Raw genomic sequence first — 21,044 nt, forward strand, 5'->3', positions numbered from 1 at the left:
TTTCTATGTGGGGCTGGGCTGAGAACTTTGCTCCTCACCGGGCTAGATTATCCACAAAGTCTGGCACAGACTCCATCTTCTAGACTTCCCTCTGGCATCTCTTTCCCCTGACATCCAGGACCCTTAAGCTCACACCTGTTCCTTCACTTAAGAGCAGAAAAGTACAAATGCAAAGAGGCAGAAAACAGAGGTCCATGTTCACAGGTCACACCTTGGTCTGGGTAAGGAGGGAGTAGGAGGCCGCTGCCTCTATCGTTCCTGCTATCACTCTCAGCAATAGCTGGACCATTTCCTCTTGGCTTCATGGTGGCAGCAGGTGAGAGAGGACCTCCCACCTGGTGGAGGCTCAGTGCTCTTCACCAGAGAAGGAAAAAACTTAAATCACTAATATCAATGTCATTGTGCCACATGTTGTCTGGAGATTGTAATCTTCTTCTTTAAGTCTTGAAGGGTCCTCATGTGGGAGAGGGTATGAGATACCATGATATACCACCATACATACCCCTTATAAAACACCATTGATATGTTACAACTAGCTACAGTACATTAATATTGTGAAACCCTGCTGTAACTTGCAATCAGTCCAGTAATATAGGGATCCTGATCTCCTCATAGCTCTCTGTTGAGTTCCCACCTGTTCAGTTTTCAATTCCTGAAGAACTACCCCAGCTACTCCAATATCCGTAGCCACTTAGTGGCCTACTCAGCTAAGTTCAACTCAATATTTTTCTTCTTAGAGTTCTTCCATGCCTAGGATCACCCCATCTTCTCCACTTAGCTTAGCTGTCTGGAGCCAGAGTGTCATGGGATCCCAGCTCTGACTCTCATTGTCGTTCAGTTGTGTCTGACTCTCCATGATCTCACATAGGGTTTTCTTTGCAAAGATCCTGGAGTGGTGTGCCATTTCCTTCTTCAGTGGATTAAGACAAATAGAGGTTAAGTGACTTGCCCAGGGTTACACAGCTGGTAAGTGTCTGAGGCCAGATTTGAACTTGGATCTTCCTGTCTCCAGGCCCAGTGCTCTATCCGCTGAGCCATCTAACTGCCTCTCATATAGACCCAGAACTATCAACTGTAAGCCCTTGGGCAAGTAATGCAAAACATGCCCAAAGTATTGTTGGGGAGGTTGCTACAAGCTAAGGAGTATTTCAAGTAGGGTTCAAAAGCTGGGAGAGGGAGGTAGGACATTGATAGCTTCCTATTTTAACTGATTATTCTTACTAATTGGGTGGTAAGCTCAGTTGTTTGCTGCTGCAAAAGGACTACAAGTAGTGTCAAGGCTCTCGAAATTTCTAGCTCTGGGGCAAAGTCCCAATCTCCTACCTTTAGTCATAACTCTTTCCACCTACATTCAGCCCTGGGCTTTCTAGCTGGGTGCCTGATAATCTCCCTTCACCAAAGGAATGCATTTGTAATACTGTTTCTATGGCATTAGCTACCCATCACACCCACACTGTATTTCTATATAAAGTCATGATTTGAAAGAATCAATTATAACATTAGATGGGGCCATCCTCGTATTTTGTGCAGTTGCAGAGGGCAGTATTAGAACCAGTGGAAGGTCGATTGCTACTCGGTATAAGGGAGACAAGCATAGTTGAAGCTAGCTCTAAGTGGAATGGGATTCTGCCTGAGGTATGAACATCTTAGTCAGTTGTGGTTGCCAAGTAGAAACTGAATATTGTAGAGAATATTCCTTTCTTGGGTGGGAGATTGGATTAAATGATCTGGAAAGTTGCTTTCAACTCCAACATTCGGTGATTATGATATCAGTCACAAGCTCTGATGTCATTGGACCTGCGTGGAAACTTTGATGAGTGGAAGGCATAACCATCCAGTGGGAAAAGAGAATAACCCCATCCCAAACCTTGCAAAATGAAAGCCTCCATTGCACAAAAATTCCTAGAGCTTTAAAAATTGGAATTATTAGTAAATAATAAAAAGCTTGATTTAGAGTTCCCTCTGTGATAGTAGAACTCATGTTATAGATTTTTTTTGGGTTTGAATGAAAAAGCTGTTTTTGCAGCTTTAGCAATTCTAGGGATTAATACTTTGCATATTGCTAGCTCCAGTAAGTTTCTCTTGAGTGAGAAGCATGAATTTTTTTTTTACAGAATTTAATGATTTTTCATGTTTTTCCAGGTGACCTTTTTCATCTCCTACTTCTCTGTCTCTGCACAGGCTGACCCCTGTACCTGGAACACTCTTCCTCCTTTGCCTCATGGCATCCCTAGTTTCCTTCAAGGCTCAAATGAAGTACCTGCTATATGAGGCTTTTCTGATCTCCCTGGTTGATGGTGCTCCTACTTGGTTCACTGAAATGATTATAATCTCTCTCTCTCTCTCTCTCTCTCTCTCTCTCTCTCTCTCTCTCTCTCTCCCTCCAATCTACATAGTTAGCTAGCTGTCATCTATCTAGTAATTATAACTCTATAGTATGTTCATATGTCTATCTATCTATCTATCTATCTATCTATCTATCTATCTATCTATCTATCTATCTATCTTTGTCTTTGCTTATCTCTCTACATAATTTCCCACACTTGACAATAAGCTCTTTAAAATAGAGACTTTCATTTTTGTCTTTGTACTCTCAGTACCTAATGGGAGAGGGGAAAGGAAGGGCATAAACATTTGTACATAATTATAATTATACATAATAAACATAATTAAATTATACAGTACCTACTATATTCCAGGCTCTGTGTTAAATGCTTTACAAATATCTCATTTGATCCTTGCAACAACCTTAGCAGAAAGGTGGTATGTTATCCCCATTTTAGGTTGAGGGAACTGAGGCAGACAGAAGTTTAAGTGACTCACCCTGGGTTGAATAGCTAGTGTTTGAGATCAGATTTCAGCTCAGAACTTCATGTTTCCATGTCCAGCACTCTATCCATCATGCCACCTAGCAAAAATATGTGCAATGGTGTGTTAAAATCCAACTGTGATCAAACATGGAACTTTCTTACCTTTGCTACTAACAGAGAGCTACTGTTATGGGCACAAATAGAGAGCTTGTCTCTTTTCAGCTTAGGTTATGCCTTTCTTAGAACTTTCAGATACTGGGCAGCCTCTTCCCAGCCCTCTCTGTCCAGCCAGCTCCTCCTAATCACTTTTTTCCTCTCTGTAAGAAGCCTGCCTTGTCTTTTTGGTTCTACTCTTTGTCTCTGCTGATTCTGGCAGATCAGTGCCCCAGACTTGCTTCAGTGGAGTCTCCAGGGAAGCTGCAGTTCTCTTCTGGTCTATTTATCCTCTCTGAGTTTCTCCCTAAGAAGCTCTCCTGAAATGAGCGTCTTTCTGCCTACTAAATTTTATAGCTTAGCTTCACTAACTAGAAGTGTGAAATGCCTAGAATTTTTGAATACATGAGGTAGAAGATAGTCTTCTACCTGTCCACCCCCACCTCCCAGATGTTTACTATCATGACATTCTTGTTTCTTGAAGCAGGTTGCTACATTATAGGTAACTTTCCTTTGTTTTAGACTTATTTTATTCCTTTCTAGACTTTTTGGCTAAAGTCTCCTTTATTTTGACCCAGCCATACTCCTACTAGGCTTATACTCCAAAGAAATCAAAGAAAGATAAAAAGACCCATTTTTGTTTAAAGGAGATCAGTGGGGACAAAGAACTGGAAACTAAGACAGTGCCCACTTATTAGGGAAGTTTAAACAAATTGTGGCATATGAATGTAATATATATTATTGTGCATAAGAAATTACAGTTTTAGAGAAACCTGGGAAGACCTGTACAAACTGATACAGAGTGAAGTGAGCAGAACCTGAAGAACAATTTATATATTAATAACATTGTCAAGAAAGACAGCTTAGAAGGACCTGAGAACTCTGATCAATGCAATGTTGTTGTTAATTGTTCAGCTGTGTCCAGCTCTTCATGACCCCATAGATCATAGCACACTAGGCCCTTCTATCTTCCACTATCTCCTGAAGTCTAAGTTTATGTTAATTGTTTCCATGACACTATCTATCTGTCTCATCCTCTTCCATCTCCTTTTCCTTTTGCCTTCAATCTTTCCCAACATTTGGGTCTTTTTCAATAAATCCTGTCTTCTCATTATGTGACCAAAGTATTTAAGCTTCAGTATTTGATCTTCCAGTGAATAGTCTGAATTAATGTCTTTAAATATTGACTTATTTGATGTCCTTGCTGTCTAAGGGACTTTCATAAGTCTTCTCTAGGGGCAGGCAGGTGGTGCAGTGGATAGAGCACCAGCCCTGGATTCAGGAGGACCTGAGTTCAAATGAGACCTCAGACACATAACACTTACTAGCTGTGTGACCCTGGGCAAGTCACTTAACCCCATTGCCTAGCCAAAAAAAAAAAAAAAAAGAAAAAAGAAAAGTCTTCTCCAAGACCACAATCGTAAAGTGTTGATTGTTCAGTCCTATGCAGCAATCAATGCAATGACAAACTGCAATTCCAGAGATGAAGCATGCTATCCACCTCCTCTGGGCTCAGGATACAGAATGAGGCATACATTTTTAGACATGGCCAATTTGGGAATTTGTTTTATTTGATTATGTTCATTTGATACAAGGCTTTTCTTTCTCCTTTTCTTTTTATCCAGTTGGGAGAGGAAGTGGGAAAAAAATGTTTCTTAATTTAAAAAAGTGAAATGATACTAACAAGAAGAAAAGAAAATAAAGCCCTCATTTTATGTGTCATTAAGAATCAAGTTTAAGTCATGTGATATATATCATATCCCAGTTATAGGTAGGCATTTATCCATTTGTGACTTCATCAGGGGAAATCAGACAGTTGGCAATAGTAGTCAGCAGAAGTTGCAATAGGAGTGTTTCAACAGGAGTCACATATCCTAGACAATCTTAGTTTCAGAGCAGGCATACAGAACAAGAGACAGGTTTCAGTGACTTGTAGAGAGTGTGTTTTTGCCAAGAGTGAGCCACAATTCTTTTATATTTGGTGCAATTCTGTGCCCTCTGTATACTAAGCTCTGAGGACTAGTTGTCCTTTTGGAAGAGACTCCAGCTTTTGACTCAAGGGTGCCCTGCCATATTAACTAATAGAAAGCTATCTCTTCAACTCAGTCACATGGCTAGCATTGGGACCCATCATTCTGACACCTAATGTTTTGGCTGGAGCCAAGTCAGGGAGGAGTGAGCTCATAGCCTCTGAATTCTGGCCCTGTTTCAAGCAGCCAAAAGGTAGTAACTGGGTGTCAGTTGACTCACGATATGGCCAAGGACGGCTGAGCAGGCAGACTCTCCCTTCCAGACCATTCCCCCTCATTTTACAGAAAAGGAAACTGAGACCCAGAGAGAAGAAGTGATTTGTCCAAAGTCATGTAAATAGTAACTATGACACTGAAGGGATTGAGGGAAGTTCAGAGGAAGGAGGTCATTTAATGAGAAAAAGAGAGATTTGGTCATAATAATGGTTCACTTTTACAAAACACTTACAGGTTTACAAAGCTCTTTAATATGTTTTCTCATGTGATTCTCAAAGCAGTACTAGGAGGGATGCTTTTTATAGTTTAGAGCACTTGATTATCTTTTTTTTCTTCTTATATTTATATCCCCAACACAAGGCCTGGCACATAGTAATCACTTAATAAATAAATTATCTATCTATCTATCTATCTATCTATCTATCTATCTATCTATCTATCTATCTATTGCTATGTGTCTATCTCTCTTCACTTGTCTGCCAATCTCTCTATCATCTTCTCTATATTTCTCTATTTGTCTACCTCTTTCTCTGTGTCTGTGTCTCTCTCTGTGTGTCTATCTCTCTATTTTTGTGTCTCTTTATCTCTCTGTTTTATCTATCTATGTGTCGATCTCTCTCCATCTGTCACTATTTTTTCTATGTATCTATCTCTGTCTATCTATCCACCTCTCTGTGTCTTTCGCTCTGCGTCTGTCTATCTCTATGTGTCTCTCTATTTGTCTATCTATCCCACCTCCCTCTATTTGTGTATCTATCTATCTGTCTGTCTATCTATCTTTTGTTTCTTGGTGAGGCAATTGTGGTTAAGTGACTTGGCCAGGGTCACACAACTAGTAAGTTTCAAGTGTCAAAGGCCGGATTTGAACTCAGGTCCTCCTGACTCCAAGGCTGGAGCTCTATCTACTGCACCACCTAGCTACCCCTATGTCTATCTTTCTATGTTCAGAGCAGGCATATAGAACAAGAGACAGGTTTCAGTGACTTGTAGAGAGTGTGACACATTTGTGTTTTTGCTAAGGGTGAGCCACAATTATTTTACACTTAATGCAATCCTGTGCCTTCTGTGTACTAAGCTCTGAGGATTAGTTGTCCTTTTGGAACAGACTCTGGCTTTTGACTCCAGGGTGCCCTGTCGTATTAACTAATAGAAAGCTATCTCTTTAACTCAGTGACATGGCTAACATCGGGACCCATCATGCTGAGACCTAATGTTTTAGCTGCAGCCAAGTCTATCTCTATCTCTATGTGTCTGTCTGTCTGTCTGTCTGTCTGTCCGTCTCTCTATCTAAGAAACTTGAGCTCTGAAAACATTGAAAATACCTTGAATACTCAGTGGAGGCTCAGATATTCAGGGTGTATTTAGTTTTAATGATTTCACTTAAGATAAAGTGTTCTTTACTCTGAAAGGTGGTTTTATGCTTTAGTTATTATCTTAGCTTGGTTATTATCTTATTGTGGCTGGCCAGAATGTGGTGGGAGGTCTGTTGTTATGTTTTGGGAGAAGATAAAGAAGGAAGTCTCAATGTTCTGGTTGTTTTGTTACCATAGTTTGAGCCTCTTGTAAACTATCCTTGGTTTTCCACTTGGATGTTTCAGCCCTTTACATAATTCATTTGTGTGACTTAGAATCTTAAACCTGTCTTTGATGTCAAGTCTCCGTGGGATAGACCAATTATAGAGATAATTGTTTCCAGAAGAGTGGTTCTGCCTACTGTATTGTTTTTTTGCAAGGTTAATTTTTCTATCAAAGCATGATTCATGGTTGTTGTGGAATGAGCACCAAATTTGGAGTCTAAGGATGTGGGTTCAAATCTCAGGTTTGCTACTCACTTCCTAGAGCAATTTCCTTTGCCTTCTAGGCTCCAAGATGTAAAACGGAGAAGGTGAAGTAGATGGTGTCTAAGATCCTTTCAGTTAGTCAGTCGATAAACATTTAGCAAGTGCCTACTCAGTGCCAAATATTGGCCTAAGCCCTGGGTACTAGAGCATTGTTATTCCCATTTTGCAGATGAGGAAAAGAATGCTGTGAGAAGTCAAGTGACTTGTCATAGTCCCAGAGCTAGTAAATGATAGACGGAGGATTTGAACCCAGGTCTTTATTTGGTCAGGCACTCCATAATGTTATCAATAAACACTTGTTAAGGGCCTCCTATGTGCCAAGCACTGTGCTTGATGCTAGGGATGCAAATGGGGGGGGAGGGTCCCTGCCCTCAAAAATTTTACAGTCTAATGGGGAAGCAAACACATGCAAAAAAGCTGAAAACGGAGAGGGGCAGAGAAAAAGGTTGTGAAATCAAAGGAGTACAGCAGGGTAGGAAATGAAGACATGACTATCTTGGATCCCCTCCTTAAATAGTGGTTTTGGAACTCATTACTTACACATACATATACATACATACATGCAAACATATTATATAGATCTATACACAACCACACACATATAATGCATATGTACACACAGGTATATTATATTTGCATACACACATGTACAATTATACACACTTAAAATTGTTCTATATGTATATGCACACATATTATCTATATATAGACACACAATTAGATTATATATACACATTCACATAATACATATACCTGTATACTATTATTGATTATACAGAGTGTCCCAGAAGTCTTTGTGCAGTTTAAAGCTTAAAGCTGCACTAAGACTTTTGTGATGTGCTCTATTATGTATCATGACCCACACTCTTGGCACTTGCATTCAAATTTCCCAAAGCTTTCTCTCAGGATGGGTTACTGATGGAATCCTAATCAAAGTGCCCCCAGCCCCAATATTCTCACTTCCTAGTGGGCCCCACTGAATAGCAGGCATGTCTTGATTTAACCACAAAATCTAGCCCCCACAGACCCCCAGACTTAATGTAGCCATCGCCTGTAGCTAGCCTCTGCCCCAGATTCAGTTCACATATTTGAACAGGTGTGTTGTTGTACTCAACCACAATCACATCATTCATTTAGCCCGACACAGGACCACAACATCTAACTATCCATCTTGATGAGACAGGACCACAATAGCTAACCAGTCAGAGGGCAGCATGACCAGGATGTTTGACCACCGAACCACAGAAGGGACCCCAACCCTATTACCTAATCCCGTGACAAACCCCTCCTGCCTTTTTAATGTTCATAATTTCTGTTATGTAATTGCATCTTTACCCTATAAAAATCCATCTTGCTTTCTCTGAAGTTGCTGGTTCCTCTTGGAACCTAGCCCACTTCTGAAGGGCATCAATCCTCAATAAATGCCTATACTTGAATTAGAGGTGGTCTGACTCTGAATTCTTTGAGATGGTGCTACCATAACACACCATGAAACCACAACATTACTGCTATTTTATAGTGGTATTTAAGAAGAGAGTGTTTACATGGATCTCTTAGTTTTCTCAGTACCTGGTTCTAAATATTTTGGGTTTCCTGTGCTGACCCACTGTCACCACTTGTGACATGAAGCCCTTACTCTCATCACTTCTTCCTGTTTTTGGTGGCCTTGCAGTTCTTCCCATTAGAGCAGTGGTACAACAAGGGCAGCTAAGTGGTACACTGGACAGAGCACCATGTCTGGAGTCAGGAAGACCTGAGTTCAAATCTTGTCTCCGATACTTATTAGCTGTGTGACCCTAGGCAAGTCACTTCACCCTGTTTGCCTCAGTTCCTCATCTGTAAAATGAGCTGGAGAGGTAAATGTCAAACTACTCCAGTATTTCTGCCAAGAAAACCCCAAATGGGGTCACAAAGAGTCAGACACTACTGAAAAACAACTGAACAAATGTTATCTATTTTATTAAACATGTCCCAATTAAATTTTCATCTGGTTTGGGCAGCACTTGGGAGTTTTGTAGTCGGTTTGACATCTTTTCTATTTGGTCTCCTTTTGAGACAGTCATTCCAAGACTTTGACTATAGAATTTTGAAACTTCAAAGTGCTCTATCAATGTTAGCTATTAATGTTGAGGATTTCCTTTTCAGATGTAATGGTCATCTCACCCTCAATGAGAATATTTATAAAGCACTTAGTACAGTGCCGAGCACATTGTAGGTAATACTTAAATGTTTATTCCATCCTATTTCATGTTAACCATCTCATAAAAGGGACATGGGGGGTATTTTCCCATTATGCGGGAAATTTTCTGGCATGCAGTGAGGAAAGTGGCAATTGTCCAATACAGCTGGTGGTCAGCAGCAGCAGTGGCCTTCTGGATGGTTTAAGCAGCCACCTACATGATCACTTCTCTAGCCCTATAGACCTCTGTACCCTTCCTAGAAGAAAAATGAGTAAGAACTTATGGTAGTCAGGTTCAGAGGACTCTAGCCCTGAAATGAGTGGGGATAGCCCTGATGAAAGAGGACCTTCACCTCAGGAAATGTTACCCATCTACACTTGAACAGAACAGAGCATGAACATTCCAACCAAGAACCCAGTTGGTATGTGGCTTTTGGTGGGCAAAGGGGACTATTATTGGAGCTTTCGTAGCTGTCTCAGACTTTTTAGACCAGAAAGAGTTGCTGAACGCTGGAGTTGTCTGAACACCCAGAGCTGGCCCAGATAAAAGGCCTCAGAGAGTTGTCTGAACACCCAGAGCTGGCCCAGATAAAAGGCCTCAGAGGCTTTCTATCAAAACATTGCTCTCTCTGAGTGCCGCTTATCCATGAATGAGTACAATATCTGGCAACAGCCCTTTCTTCCTCTGGTGCTAAACCAAACCAATATTTGATTTCAGGGCACCAATAAGTCCCTTTTTCTCCCTCCTTTCCCAAAGCTGGCCCTCTCCTTCCTTTTCCCCCAACTTATTTGTTGATGCCTGGAATTCCACTGTTAGAGAGTCTTTTCTATAGCTTAAGATTTTTTTGTTTCTTGTAAGTACCGTTGGAATGGAAGCTTATCACCATTTATCATTTTTTCCCCATGATCACATGAGTAAGTAGATTTTGATTAGGGGGAGGGGTGAGAGAGCCCTTATCTCTTGGGTGTCTGAGGATCATATTATTGTGATGGTTCCAGCTAAGTAGAAAGAGGTAGGGGGGACACTTTTATGACATGAAAGTCAAGTCTCTCTTGTTTCATGATTTTTTGACCGGGACGGGATCCAGACAAGAGAAAGAAATGGTTGGCTGGGATTAGATTAAGGGGGAAAAAACAGGAAGGAAATGAGCTCCTTTGCCTGACAAACATTTTTACTAGAAATCTTTTTTTAACATTACCCTCATTTCCATATATGTATATTTGGATATATATGTATATCTATATCTACATTTATTTATTGTTGCTGTTGTTTAGTCATTTTCAGTTGTATCTAACTGTGACCCCATTTGCAGTTTTCTTGGCAGAGATACTGGAGTGGTTTGCCATTTCCTTCTCCAGCTCATTTTACAGAGGAGGAAACTGAGGCAAACAGGGTTAAGTGACTTGCCCAGGGTCACACACTAGTAAGTGTCTGAGACCAGATTTGAACTCAGGAAGATGAGTCTTCCTGACTCCAAACCTGGCACACTATCCACTGAGTCACCTAGCCACCCCTATCTACACTTATACCTATACCTATACTTATACCTCCCTGTACCTATGCCTGTATCTATATCTATCTCCTTTTCCTCCAATGAGTGTGCTGGAGCCAGCTCTTACTTGCATCAGAGAACTGATCGTTAAAACGTTCAGTTTGAGCATTTGCATCTTGGATAGTGGCAAACGCTAGAAATCAGTGCTTGATTATCTGTTTTGTTGATTGTCTAGACTTAAGAAAGTGCTGGAGAAAATGTTAACAACTCAGATTAAGCTTAGAAGTTTGTCATGTGAACAATTTTCTTTCAGAGAGCCAGTTATTAAGCTTTTTTTTTTATCACATTCCTCTTCCCACCATCCCTCCCCAGAATGCTATCCCTTGTAAGAAAGAAAAAAAAAAAGGGAGAAGAGAGGAGAAAACAGTTCAGCAAACCTAGCCAACACCAATAGAGTCTGACGCTATGTATGCCTTGTTGCACACTCAGGAGTCCCCCATCTCTGCAAAGAAGGGAGAGAAGTGCATTTTCTTTTATTTTCTTTGCATCTGTTTGACTTTTAAGGTCATTCTTAACCTGGTTTCACTATTAACCATAGGACTATATTTCAGATATAGATAGAAGGTTAGGGATCTTTCTTTCTTTCTTTCTTTCTTTCTTTCTTTCTTTCTTTCTTTCTTTCTTTCTTTCTTTCTTTCTTTCTTTCTTTCTTTCTTCTCTCTCTCTCTCTCTCTCTTCTCTCTCTCTCTCTCTCTCTCCCTCCCTCCCTCCCTTCCTTCCTTCTTCCCTCTGTCTCTCTGTCTCTGTTTCTGTCTCTGTCTCTCTGTCTCTCTCCTCAGTTCCTAGAACAGAGCTGAGCACATAGTAGGCACTTAATAAATGCTTGTTGATTGACTTGAGTCTGTGAGAGGAATCCATTCAGACCTGTTTCCTACATGTCCCTGGAATAACGGTCTCTCTGCATTGCCTGTAGCACTTTTACCTGGTACCATCATGCTGAAGCATTTCATCTTATAGTTTCTTGGATTATTTGCTAATTCTTTTGTGTTTTAGATTGCTCCCATAGCTGAGGGCAGGAGCCATCTCTCATAGTCATTTTCTATCTGCCATAGTGCCCTGCATTTAGCATGAAGCCTGGGCATTGATGCTCAGTAAAGACTGACTGGCTTTATTTCTCTTGTCTGCCTCTGGAAGCTAAGCAGTTAACTTGGAGTTCAGGGATTGGAAAGTCTAATCTTAAGTGGAAAGGTCATTTTCTGTATGAGCTTGAGAAAAACAGAATTGTCTTTCTTCTATGTAAAATAAGGATCTTACTTACGAAGGATAACTAATAATACTAATCTTAAGGAAAATGCCATACTAAAAAATCTTGAAGGGCTATTATGACTGACCATGACTGACAGCTTAATTCAGGAACATGAGCTCTTTAAACTATCCAGGCCTAGAGATGGGTGGTTGTCTAGCAGATGGAAAGCTTGCCTCAGAGACAGTAAGAACTGTGTTCAAATCCTGCCTTTGACATATACTGATTGAATGACCCTGGACAAGTTCCTTAACCTCTTAGCAGCACCCCTTCTACTCCCTCTCCCCATTCCCAACATGCCAAGTTGTAGACTAGGTATTGATCTGTACTGGTAGAGGGAGCTTCCTTGCTGGGAGGTTCCCCTCACCAATGAAATCATGTCCAGTTTCTCCACCCCCAAACATTTATACATCTTTAATACAAGTTTAATGAACTTGCAAAAAAAAGTAAGTTTATTGAAGCACAGAAACAATTTAATATAAGTTGTCATTTCGATTTTGGCACAGATCATTCTAATAAGAAAGGAAAAAGAAGCAGAAACTTTGATGAGGAATTCATCCACTGGGGGACTGAAGCAAGTTCCTTGGACTCTTCAAGATTCTGGCTTGGTCCAAAAAGGTTTCTTCATTTGTGACTTTCTGTTTGTTTCATTGAAAGGCACTCTTGACTCCAAACTTGTTTATTTGACCTTGACCTCGGAAATATTACTGACTTGTGATGAGACAACCTTGCCATTCACGACCTCCTCTACAATGGTTTTGGTTACTCTGGTTTTGTTGGAATCTGAAAAAGGAAAAAAAAAAAGAAATAATGAGCAGGTCAGAATTTGGAAATGCAGAGACCTAAATGTAAATCATAAAAATACAAGTTTGGATCTGGATTCAATTTAGTTCCATGAGAAATCTTGAGTCCTGAGGCCTAATGATGACATTTCCCTCCTCTTGGTAGAGGGGTGGTGGGCTGCAGCTATAGAATACTGCATGTGCTGTCAGGTAGATAGATAGATAGATAGATAGATAGATAGATAGATAGATAGATAGATGGATAGACACACATGCCAGTTTATTTTGCTTAGTGGCTTTCTTTCTTTCTTTCTTTCTTTCTTTCTTTCTTTCTTTCTTTCTTTCTTTTTCTTTCCTTCCTTCCTTCTTCCTTCCTTCCTTCTTCCTTCCTTCCTTCTTCCTTCCTTCCTTCCTTCCTTCCTTCCTTCCTTCCTTCCTTCCTTCCTTTCCTTCCTTCCTTCCTTCCTTCCTTTCTTTCTTTCTTTCTTTCTTTCTTTCTTTCTTTCTTTCTTTCTTTCTTTCTTTCTTTCCTTCCCTCTTTCTTTTTTCTTTCTTCCTACATAGGCAAGGGAATACTGGGATATTAAAGTAATATTCAAAAAAGTATCATCAAAACTTTTTTTTTAATGTGGAATTTTAAGCTACTGCAATGATTTAAAGCAGGGATTAACCTTTTTTTCTCATCATGGATCCTTAGGAATCCTGGTAAAGCCTATACACCCCTTCTCAGAATAAATGTTTTTAAATAATTAAGGGAAATGCTAAATTTCAGTTAGAGGTTAGTGAAAATAAAGCTATATTTCTTCTTTGTTATCCAAATTCACAAACCCCAACCCCTGAAATCTGTCCATAGGTCCCTTGGGGATTTGTCTGTGGACCCCAAGTTAAGAATTCCTGTCTTGGAATGTTGTGATCTTCTCTGGGGAGGGGATAACAAATCGTATATATTGATTATATTTCTACATTGCACATAAAAACACAATTGCAATGAAAGCATTTGACGCTAATTACCTTTTCCTTGCCCTGAAGAGCTTGCAGATCTTGAGTCACCAGATGTCGAGTCCCTGTTCCCTGAGCTCCAAGAACTTGATCTGCCAGAGTAGGAACCACCAGAGAAAAATTTCAGGATGAGTTCCACACCCTCTCCCCCCTTTTAAAAACAGTCTCTATACAAAGAAAATTCCAGTTGTTGTAGAAAAGGTGAAAAGAGAACCAAAATTTATGTAGGAAGATGGATTTAGAGTTGGAAGGGATGTCAAAGGTCTTTTAAAATCTAACCCATTTTACAAATTAGAAAACTAAGATATAGAGAGAAAAAGCGATTTGGTGGAGATCACTTGCTGATCACTTGTTTGGTTTCTGTTGTGTCTGACTCTTCATGACCCCATTTGAGGTTTTCTTAATTTTTCTTAATTTACAGATAAGGAAACAGAAGCAAACAGAGTTAAGTGACTTGCTCAGAGTTACACAGCTAGCAAGTGTCTGAAGCTAGACTTGAATTCAGGTCCTTCTGACTCCAGGGCCAACATTCTATTCACTACGCCACCTACCTGCCTGGTGGCAATCACATAGGTCGCGAATGGCAGGGACTTGAACCCAGGACCTCTAACTTACACTCTTTTCACTATACTATGGTGGAGGGGCTACTCATGGGCCACAAAACTATTTTCTTTTCCTGCCTTCTGTTTAGAATGTAGCTCTCATTCTACAATACATCATCCTTCTTTTAAAAAAAATTTTGTTCGTAAGAGAATTTCATGAAAGTGACTTTTCATCTACCCAAGGCTTTTGCTTACCCTCCCTCTCCATCAAGCAGGCGGCGATAAGTCTCAATCTCCATCTCCAGGCGGATCTTGACATTCAACAGTTGTTCATACTCAGCATTCTGACACTCCATCTCTCCTCTGATCTCGCAGATTTGTTGCTCCAGGCTGCTGATCTGCATCTGCAGCTGGGAGAGCTGGGCCACATAGTCTGCTTCGGTATCTGCCAGGGTGCTCTCCAGGGAGCTTTTCTGCCAGCAAAACACACAACCAAGGTGAATAAAAAGCAATGTGATTCCTGAAAAAAAAAGGGGCTGGTTCACTGGAGTCGCTTCATTCTCTACCATTGAGCATCTGCATCATCTTCAGTATCATTAAGCCATGGTCTTAGAATTGCCTAGAGCTCTGGGGAGTTAGTTGACTTGCCTAGGGTCACACAGCTAGTAGTACATGCCAGAAGCAGACCACAAATTATATCAGCCATTGCAGTGTCTTTATTTTCTACCATCCCCAGAGGCAGTTATCTCTTTGTTGAAATCTATTATAGAATTCTATAAAACAGACATTGAAGTGCCTACTCTGGGTGCTGGAGATTTAAGGATGAAACTGAAATAATCCTTATCCTCAAGGAACCCCTGCTGGGGGTTGAAGCAACAAATATATAAAGTCGTCAATACAAAGCCTATACAATGTAGGGAGACAGATGGGGGAAAGGAAGGGAATAAGTATTCATATAGTACCTACAGTATGCCAGGCACTGTGCTAAGTACATTTATTTTATCTCATATGATCCTCATGAAAGCCCTGTGAGGTAGGAGCTATTATTGTCCTCATTTTATAGTTGAGGAAATAAAGGCAAATAGAGGTTATTATTATTATTGCTATGAATAATAATAATAAATATAGCCAACATTTGCATAGTGCCTGACGGGCAGCTAGGTGGTGCAGTGAATAGAGCACTGGTCTGGAGTCAGGAAGACTTATCTTCCTGAGTTCAAAACTGGCTTAGACACTATAAGCTGTATGATCCTATTTGCCTCAATTCCTCATCTGTAAAATGGGGATACATTGGAGAAGGAAGTGGTGAACCATTCTAGTGTCTTTGCCAAGAAAACCCCAAGGACATAGTCCATGGGGTCGTGAAGAGTCAGACACAACACCAACGGATTCTATGAGGTGGAGGGGATAAGAGAGTGCATTCCATCCCTAAGAAAAGCCCTGTGCAAAAGGCTGGAGGCAAGAGATCAAATGCTTTGCGCAGGGAACAGAGAACAGTCCAGTTTGAATGTAATATAGAGTGTGTGAAGGAGTATAATATGATGTAAGACTGGAAATGATTATGAAGGACTTGAAATGGTAGGCTGAGAATTTTCTCCTAGAGAAAATGAGGAACTGTTGAAAATTCTAGAGTTAGGATTGGGGTAATGATAACCTACAGCATTGGCTACGTGTTAAAAATTTAATGAATATATATAATATATATATAATAAACATATAATATATAATTAATTATATATGTTATATAACATAATACATTATATAATTATGTCATTAAAGTAATATACAAAATATAATAAAATACATATAATAGAGAATATAAACATAGTATTTATAGCATAAATATGTAATACATCATGTAATTGTAATATAAGAAAATATATGATATATGCTTATATGCAATTATATATAATATGATTATGTAATTTAATTATAAGAGGGTTTTTTTTTTTACAATTTTCCTGTATATGTAAGTTCCTTTTTGTGTTACCTAGCAGAGCTTTTTTTGGCAAAGTGAAGATCACCAATACAAAAATTGTGTTCTCACAAATTTTTCTTATGTGATTTGAAAAAGAAAGAAGCATTTATTAAGCACCTATTGTGTGCTAAGCTTGCGAATATTACCTCATTTGAAAAGCCACTCTTAAGTACTCACCATAGCCAGCTGGGATTGAAGCTCAATTTCAAGGCTTTGAAGAGTTCGTTTTAGCTCCATTATCTCAGTCTTGGCTGAGTTGGTTGCCCCTGCATCAGTAGAGATCTGGGCTTGCAGGGAGGCACTCTGAAGATGAAAAAGAAAAGTAGGAGGAGGACTTGCCACAGAAGTGCTAAAAGTAGCTTGTTTGGGTTTATGATTTAGGATCTTTTCCCTGGGGTCGCTTTACCTGCTTATTGAACTGCTCTTCTGCCTCTCTACGGTTTTGCTCAGCCAGATCTTCATACTGTGCTCGCATGTCGTTCAGCAACTTGGTCAGATCAGTGCCTGGGGCAGCATTCATTTCCACCATCACATCACCTCCAGAGGATCCCTGCATGCTCTTCATTTCCTAGCAGGAGGAAGGAAAAACCATTGGGAGCAAGAATGCAATAAATTACTTCTAAAATACAGTTGCTCATAGTGTCAGGATACTGAAAACTAGAGCAATAGAGTCAGTTCTTTTATAGTCTTTGATAAGATGCTTAAAGAGCAATTAAGTGGCCGTTTTACTATTAAGTAAGTGAATTATTAAAGAAATTTTTTAAAAAGTGAAAGTTGGTTTAATTCAGTGGACCACGTGGCTACCTCCTCATGATTCTTCTTGAGATAAGCCAGTTCTTCAGTAAGGCTTTCAATCTGCATCTCCAGGTCAGATCTGGCCATAGTCAGATCATCCAGGACCTTTCGTAGGCCATTGGTATCAGTCTCAACACTTTGTCTGAGATACAGTTCATTATCATACCTGAAAAGGGTTGAGGAATAAATTACTATTGGCTATATTAGTCACTTTTTTTGGTCAAACAAAAATTTCATTTGAGCTGACAATAGAAATCCATATGGAATCTAATTAATAATATTTTATCTTTATGCAGTACTTTTGAACTGGGCCTATGGTTTTATTGGTATAGGGAATTCCCTAGTGAGGAAACTCCCTCTGTCAATATAGATTAGCACCAGTTCTGCATTTTATGGACTGCAGTCTGCATTTTATAGTCTGGTGAGAAGTTAAATGACTTGTCCACAGTCATGTAGCCAGCATATGTCAGAGGCAGGATGTGCACCTTACTCTTAGGCCAGCTTTCTATCCATCACATACTGCCTCTCATGGAACCTGATACTTTATAAAATATTTTTGCATTATCGGCCACCTCTTAAAGAGGATCTTCCAATTTAAGTGAAATGCAAAAATAGATAGTGGAATAAGAATTCCATCTTCAGGGCTTTCTGACAAAAAAAAATTTTATTGTGTTCTAGAACTAAATCTCTTTAGATTTTTCTTTCTTCTCAATGAGAGGCATAAGTTTAACATATCTCCTCCATGAATGAAATTACTTCCATAGAAAAAAATTTCTCTTATAGAATGACTGTTTCTTTTTAATGTGATTTTCGGTAAAATCATGACTTAAAATTGATGCTTTTTTTAGTGCTTCAATTATGAGGAATTATTCTAAAAAATTTTTTTTACATAGCAAAACAAATCAAGGACATTTAATTTTAATCCTCCAGTAATGCTTAGTTGGAAAGAGCTAGTTTTTCTTACTTCAGTCTGAAGTCATCAGCAGCCAATCGGGCATTGTCAATTTGTAGGACAACCCCGGCATTCTCAATAGTGGCAGCAATGATCTAGAAAATAGAAAAGATTGTAAGAGAATGAGTTAATTAAAAAATGCTGCAATTAAAAGTAGATAGACTGGTCATATTCTAGCTTTTACCACCATTTTCTCATAATTAAATTGATGTCAGAATGTCGTTGATAACAGTAGCAGTAACTACACTACAGTTATATCTAGAGAATGCCCTACATACTATAAGATTAGAGGTTTATAGCCAGAAGATATTTTAGAGGTCATCTATTATTATATTACACATATTTGCCAATAAGAAATAACTCTGGGGAATGTAGGGACAGAGGTCAATTCCAGAGGAGTTGGTGCAACATATTTCATCTTTCCTGGATAATGGCATTTATATCTAGTCTAGACTGTCACTGCACATCGATTCATATAGAAAATAGTGCAAAATGATAATTGCACTTTCACCAAAATGCTTTATCCTTTCCCCGGGTTTTCACTGTGGCTAAAATTGATGCCTGATGATGAATCTTGGGAAAGCAATTATAAAGAGATTCCCCAACATTCATATACAAGGCTAATGCTAGGCTGTCACAGAAACTAGTACATCACAGAAAGAATGTTACTCTCTTAGGGGTGATTATGGAATAATTCTGTACGTCCAGTGTCATCAATCTGAAATGTACATTTTTATCAGTGTAACTGGTCACAGTTTAAATTCCACTCACACATTTAAAGCAACTCAGTGATGAATAATGAACACAAGATGAATAGGTGGGTATTCAGAGTTCCTGTCTCTTTGGAATTTCAAAGGTCTGCTATAGCCACAATATGTCAAACATTTTCCAAGTGATTCATTAATTTCAATTTTTCACATCAATACATTATCTGACTAAAGCCTGGCCCTCATACATGAAATATCATCAAATACTCCAGTGTATGCCTTCTTACCTGATTCTTCACATCTTCAATGATTGAATAGTAGTGGCTGTAGTCTTTCCCAGATCCAGAATCTCTAGATCCGGGTCCAAATTTATCATACCACTCCTTGATCTTGATCTCCAGATCGGTGTTGGCCTCCTCCAGAGCACGGACCTTGTCCAGGTAGCTAGCCAGGCGGTCATTGAGATTCTGCATGGTTTGCTTCTCACTTCCAGAGAGAAGGCCACCATCAATGGCACCAAATCCCCCACCACCAGCACCCCCACCAACACCACCGCCATAGCTATAAAAGCCTCCGCTGGCCCCACCACCAACGCCAGCACCGGAACTTGAGATACTTCCATAGCCTCCCACTACTGAGCTGCTACTGAAACCCCCTCCAAAGCCCCCTCCAAAGCCACTGCTGAAGCCTCCACCCAATTCACAGCTGCTGGAGCCTCCGAAGCCCCGAGCAGAGCTACCCCCCACGCCACATCTGCTGCTACTGCTGAAGCTGCTTCCACCACTGGACACTCTGGCACAGCCACTCCCTCCAGCTCGGGAAGAAACCCTAGAGAGACAAGACATGTTGCTGTAGTCAATGTTTCTCTTGCCCCAATGTAAGAGAGGAGTGGAAGCAAGGAGTGCATTGATAGAGGCACCTTTTGGGCCTTTATATACAAAGTTTTAGGGTGTTTCTTTTCTGTGTCACATTTTAATCCCAGTTGCCTTTTTCTAATCCATAATTAGATAATTTCTTTTCAGAAAACCAACTTTACTGGCTCCTTTTCTGAAGCTAGGTCAGGGCCTGAGGGTGTTTGCTGTATCAGGAAGGAAAGAGGGTGGGTGGAGCAAAGGCAAAATTTTCAGTATTAGACTTTTAATCTTTCTGAAATTCTAATGACCATTCATTCCTTGAAGTCCATAAATCTAATGTTATTACAGTTGCTTTATAGCTTCCCAACTTTTCACGTAATCCTCAGATTCAGGAAGAGAAAATTAAAAGCTGTTAGTATAATGAAAATGATTTTTCTACTCAAAAAATTTTTTTGGATCCATATTATTTTTCCGGTCAAATGACACTAGTGTCAGTATAAGTTCTAGGAATAATGGAATGCCTCTTGAGAATCTGATAATTTGAACTTAGATGTTTTTCCTTGACTAAAATCTGTAAGGGCTATTGATGCTTCTATATTTGTAGTCATTTCAAATATATCAAAGGATGAAGATCTCTCCTGGCAACCCATTTTCATGATATAATAATTTTTTATAATTACTGAAGCTAGAAACCTTTCCCCAGTCCTTTTTATCTTCCTTCATCTTTCTCCTTCCTCTTGTTCACCTGAATCTCTTTGTTTGCCCGTGCCTGCTGTTTCTTTGGTTCTTTAAAAAAACAAACAAACCCTTTAGCATAAAGTCTTTTCCTTGTTTTCCTTGGCCTTCATAGCCAGATATCTAAGTAGCTGGTTTTTGTTCAATCATGGTTGCTCTTTTTCTACATCATCTTGACAGTTTCTTCTTGGTTATTTTTTTCCTTCTCATTATTTGAATGTCTTGATGCTCTTTTTAGAGCAGTGAGGTGGCACAGTGGATAGAGTGCTGGGTCTGGAGTCAGGAGGACTCCTCTTCCTGAGTTCAAATCTGGCCTCAGACACTTACTACCTGTGTTACCCTGGGCAAGTACTTAACCCTGTTTGCCTCAGTTTCCTCATCTGTAAAATGAGCTGGAGAAGGAAATGGCAAACCACTCCAGTATCTTTGCCATGAAAACTCTGAATGGGGTCACAAAGAGTTGGACATGACTGAAATGACTCAATGACAAAAAATTATCATTTTATTTTAGTCTGATGTTGCCCAGGATTTTGGTATTGTACTTCTTTTAACCTTCCTTATAGTGCCATCATTTGGGGCATATTATTAAAAGGCCAAATGACATCTTTTTTTTTAACAGTGCATATTTCTTATAACTTCATTTTATCATATGGTAAAGGTAAGCCAGGACAGCTA

The 21,044-nt window shown here is 39.6% G+C and overlaps 1 protein-coding gene across 2 annotated transcripts; it reads right to left on the reverse strand.

Annotated features, from left to right (window-relative positions):
* Positions 1 to 12,704: 12,704 nt before the first annotated feature.
* On the reverse strand, positions 12,705 to 19,625 carry LOC110215777 (keratin, type I cytoskeletal 24-like). Of its 2 annotated transcripts, none has more exons than XM_078156789.1 (9): positions 19,068 to 19,625; positions 18,086 to 18,168; positions 17,131 to 17,287; positions 16,733 to 16,894; positions 16,504 to 16,629; positions 14,604 to 14,821; positions 14,128 to 14,166; positions 13,819 to 13,838; positions 12,705 to 12,808 (listed from the first exon to the last, which is right to left on the reverse strand). In XM_078156789.1, exons 1-9 carry the CDS (start codon positions 19,623 to 19,625, stop codon positions 12,705 to 12,707), a joined length of 1,467 nt encoding a protein of 488 aa, XP_078012915.1. The 2 variants fall into 2 exon arrangements, with proteins under 2 accessions (XP_078012915.1, XP_020853215.1); XM_020997556.1 differs by lacking the exon at positions 14,128 to 14,166 and adding an exon at positions 14,401 to 14,412 and having other exon boundaries at positions 13,819 to 13,919.
* Between the last annotated feature and the right edge of the window lie 1,419 nt (positions 19,626 to 21,044).

This window comes from Phascolarctos cinereus, unplaced genomic scaffold (genome assembly GCF_003287225.1).
Source record: "Phascolarctos cinereus isolate Bilbo 61053 unplaced genomic scaffold, phaCin_HiC Scaffold_5;HRSCAF=322, whole genome shotgun sequence".
Taxonomy (NCBI): Eukaryota; Metazoa; Chordata; class Mammalia; order Diprotodontia; family Phascolarctidae; genus Phascolarctos; species Phascolarctos cinereus.

Bases quoted from the DNA above. Each gene is read 5' to 3' on its own strand.
- LOC110215777 (XM_020997556.1), bottom strand. From the start codon at position 19,625: ATGTCTTGTCTCTCTAGGGTTTCTTCCCGAGCTGGAGGGAGTGGCTGT. The intron at 16,895-17,130 runs GTAGCCACGTGG...TCCTCCTGCTAG, and splicing joins TCAAGAAGAATCATGAGGAG to GAAATGAAGAGCATGCAGGG. The intron at 16,630-16,732 runs GTAAAGCGACCC...TTTCATCTTCAG, and splicing joins AAGAGCAGTTCAATAAGCAG to AGTGCCTCCCTGCAAGCCCA.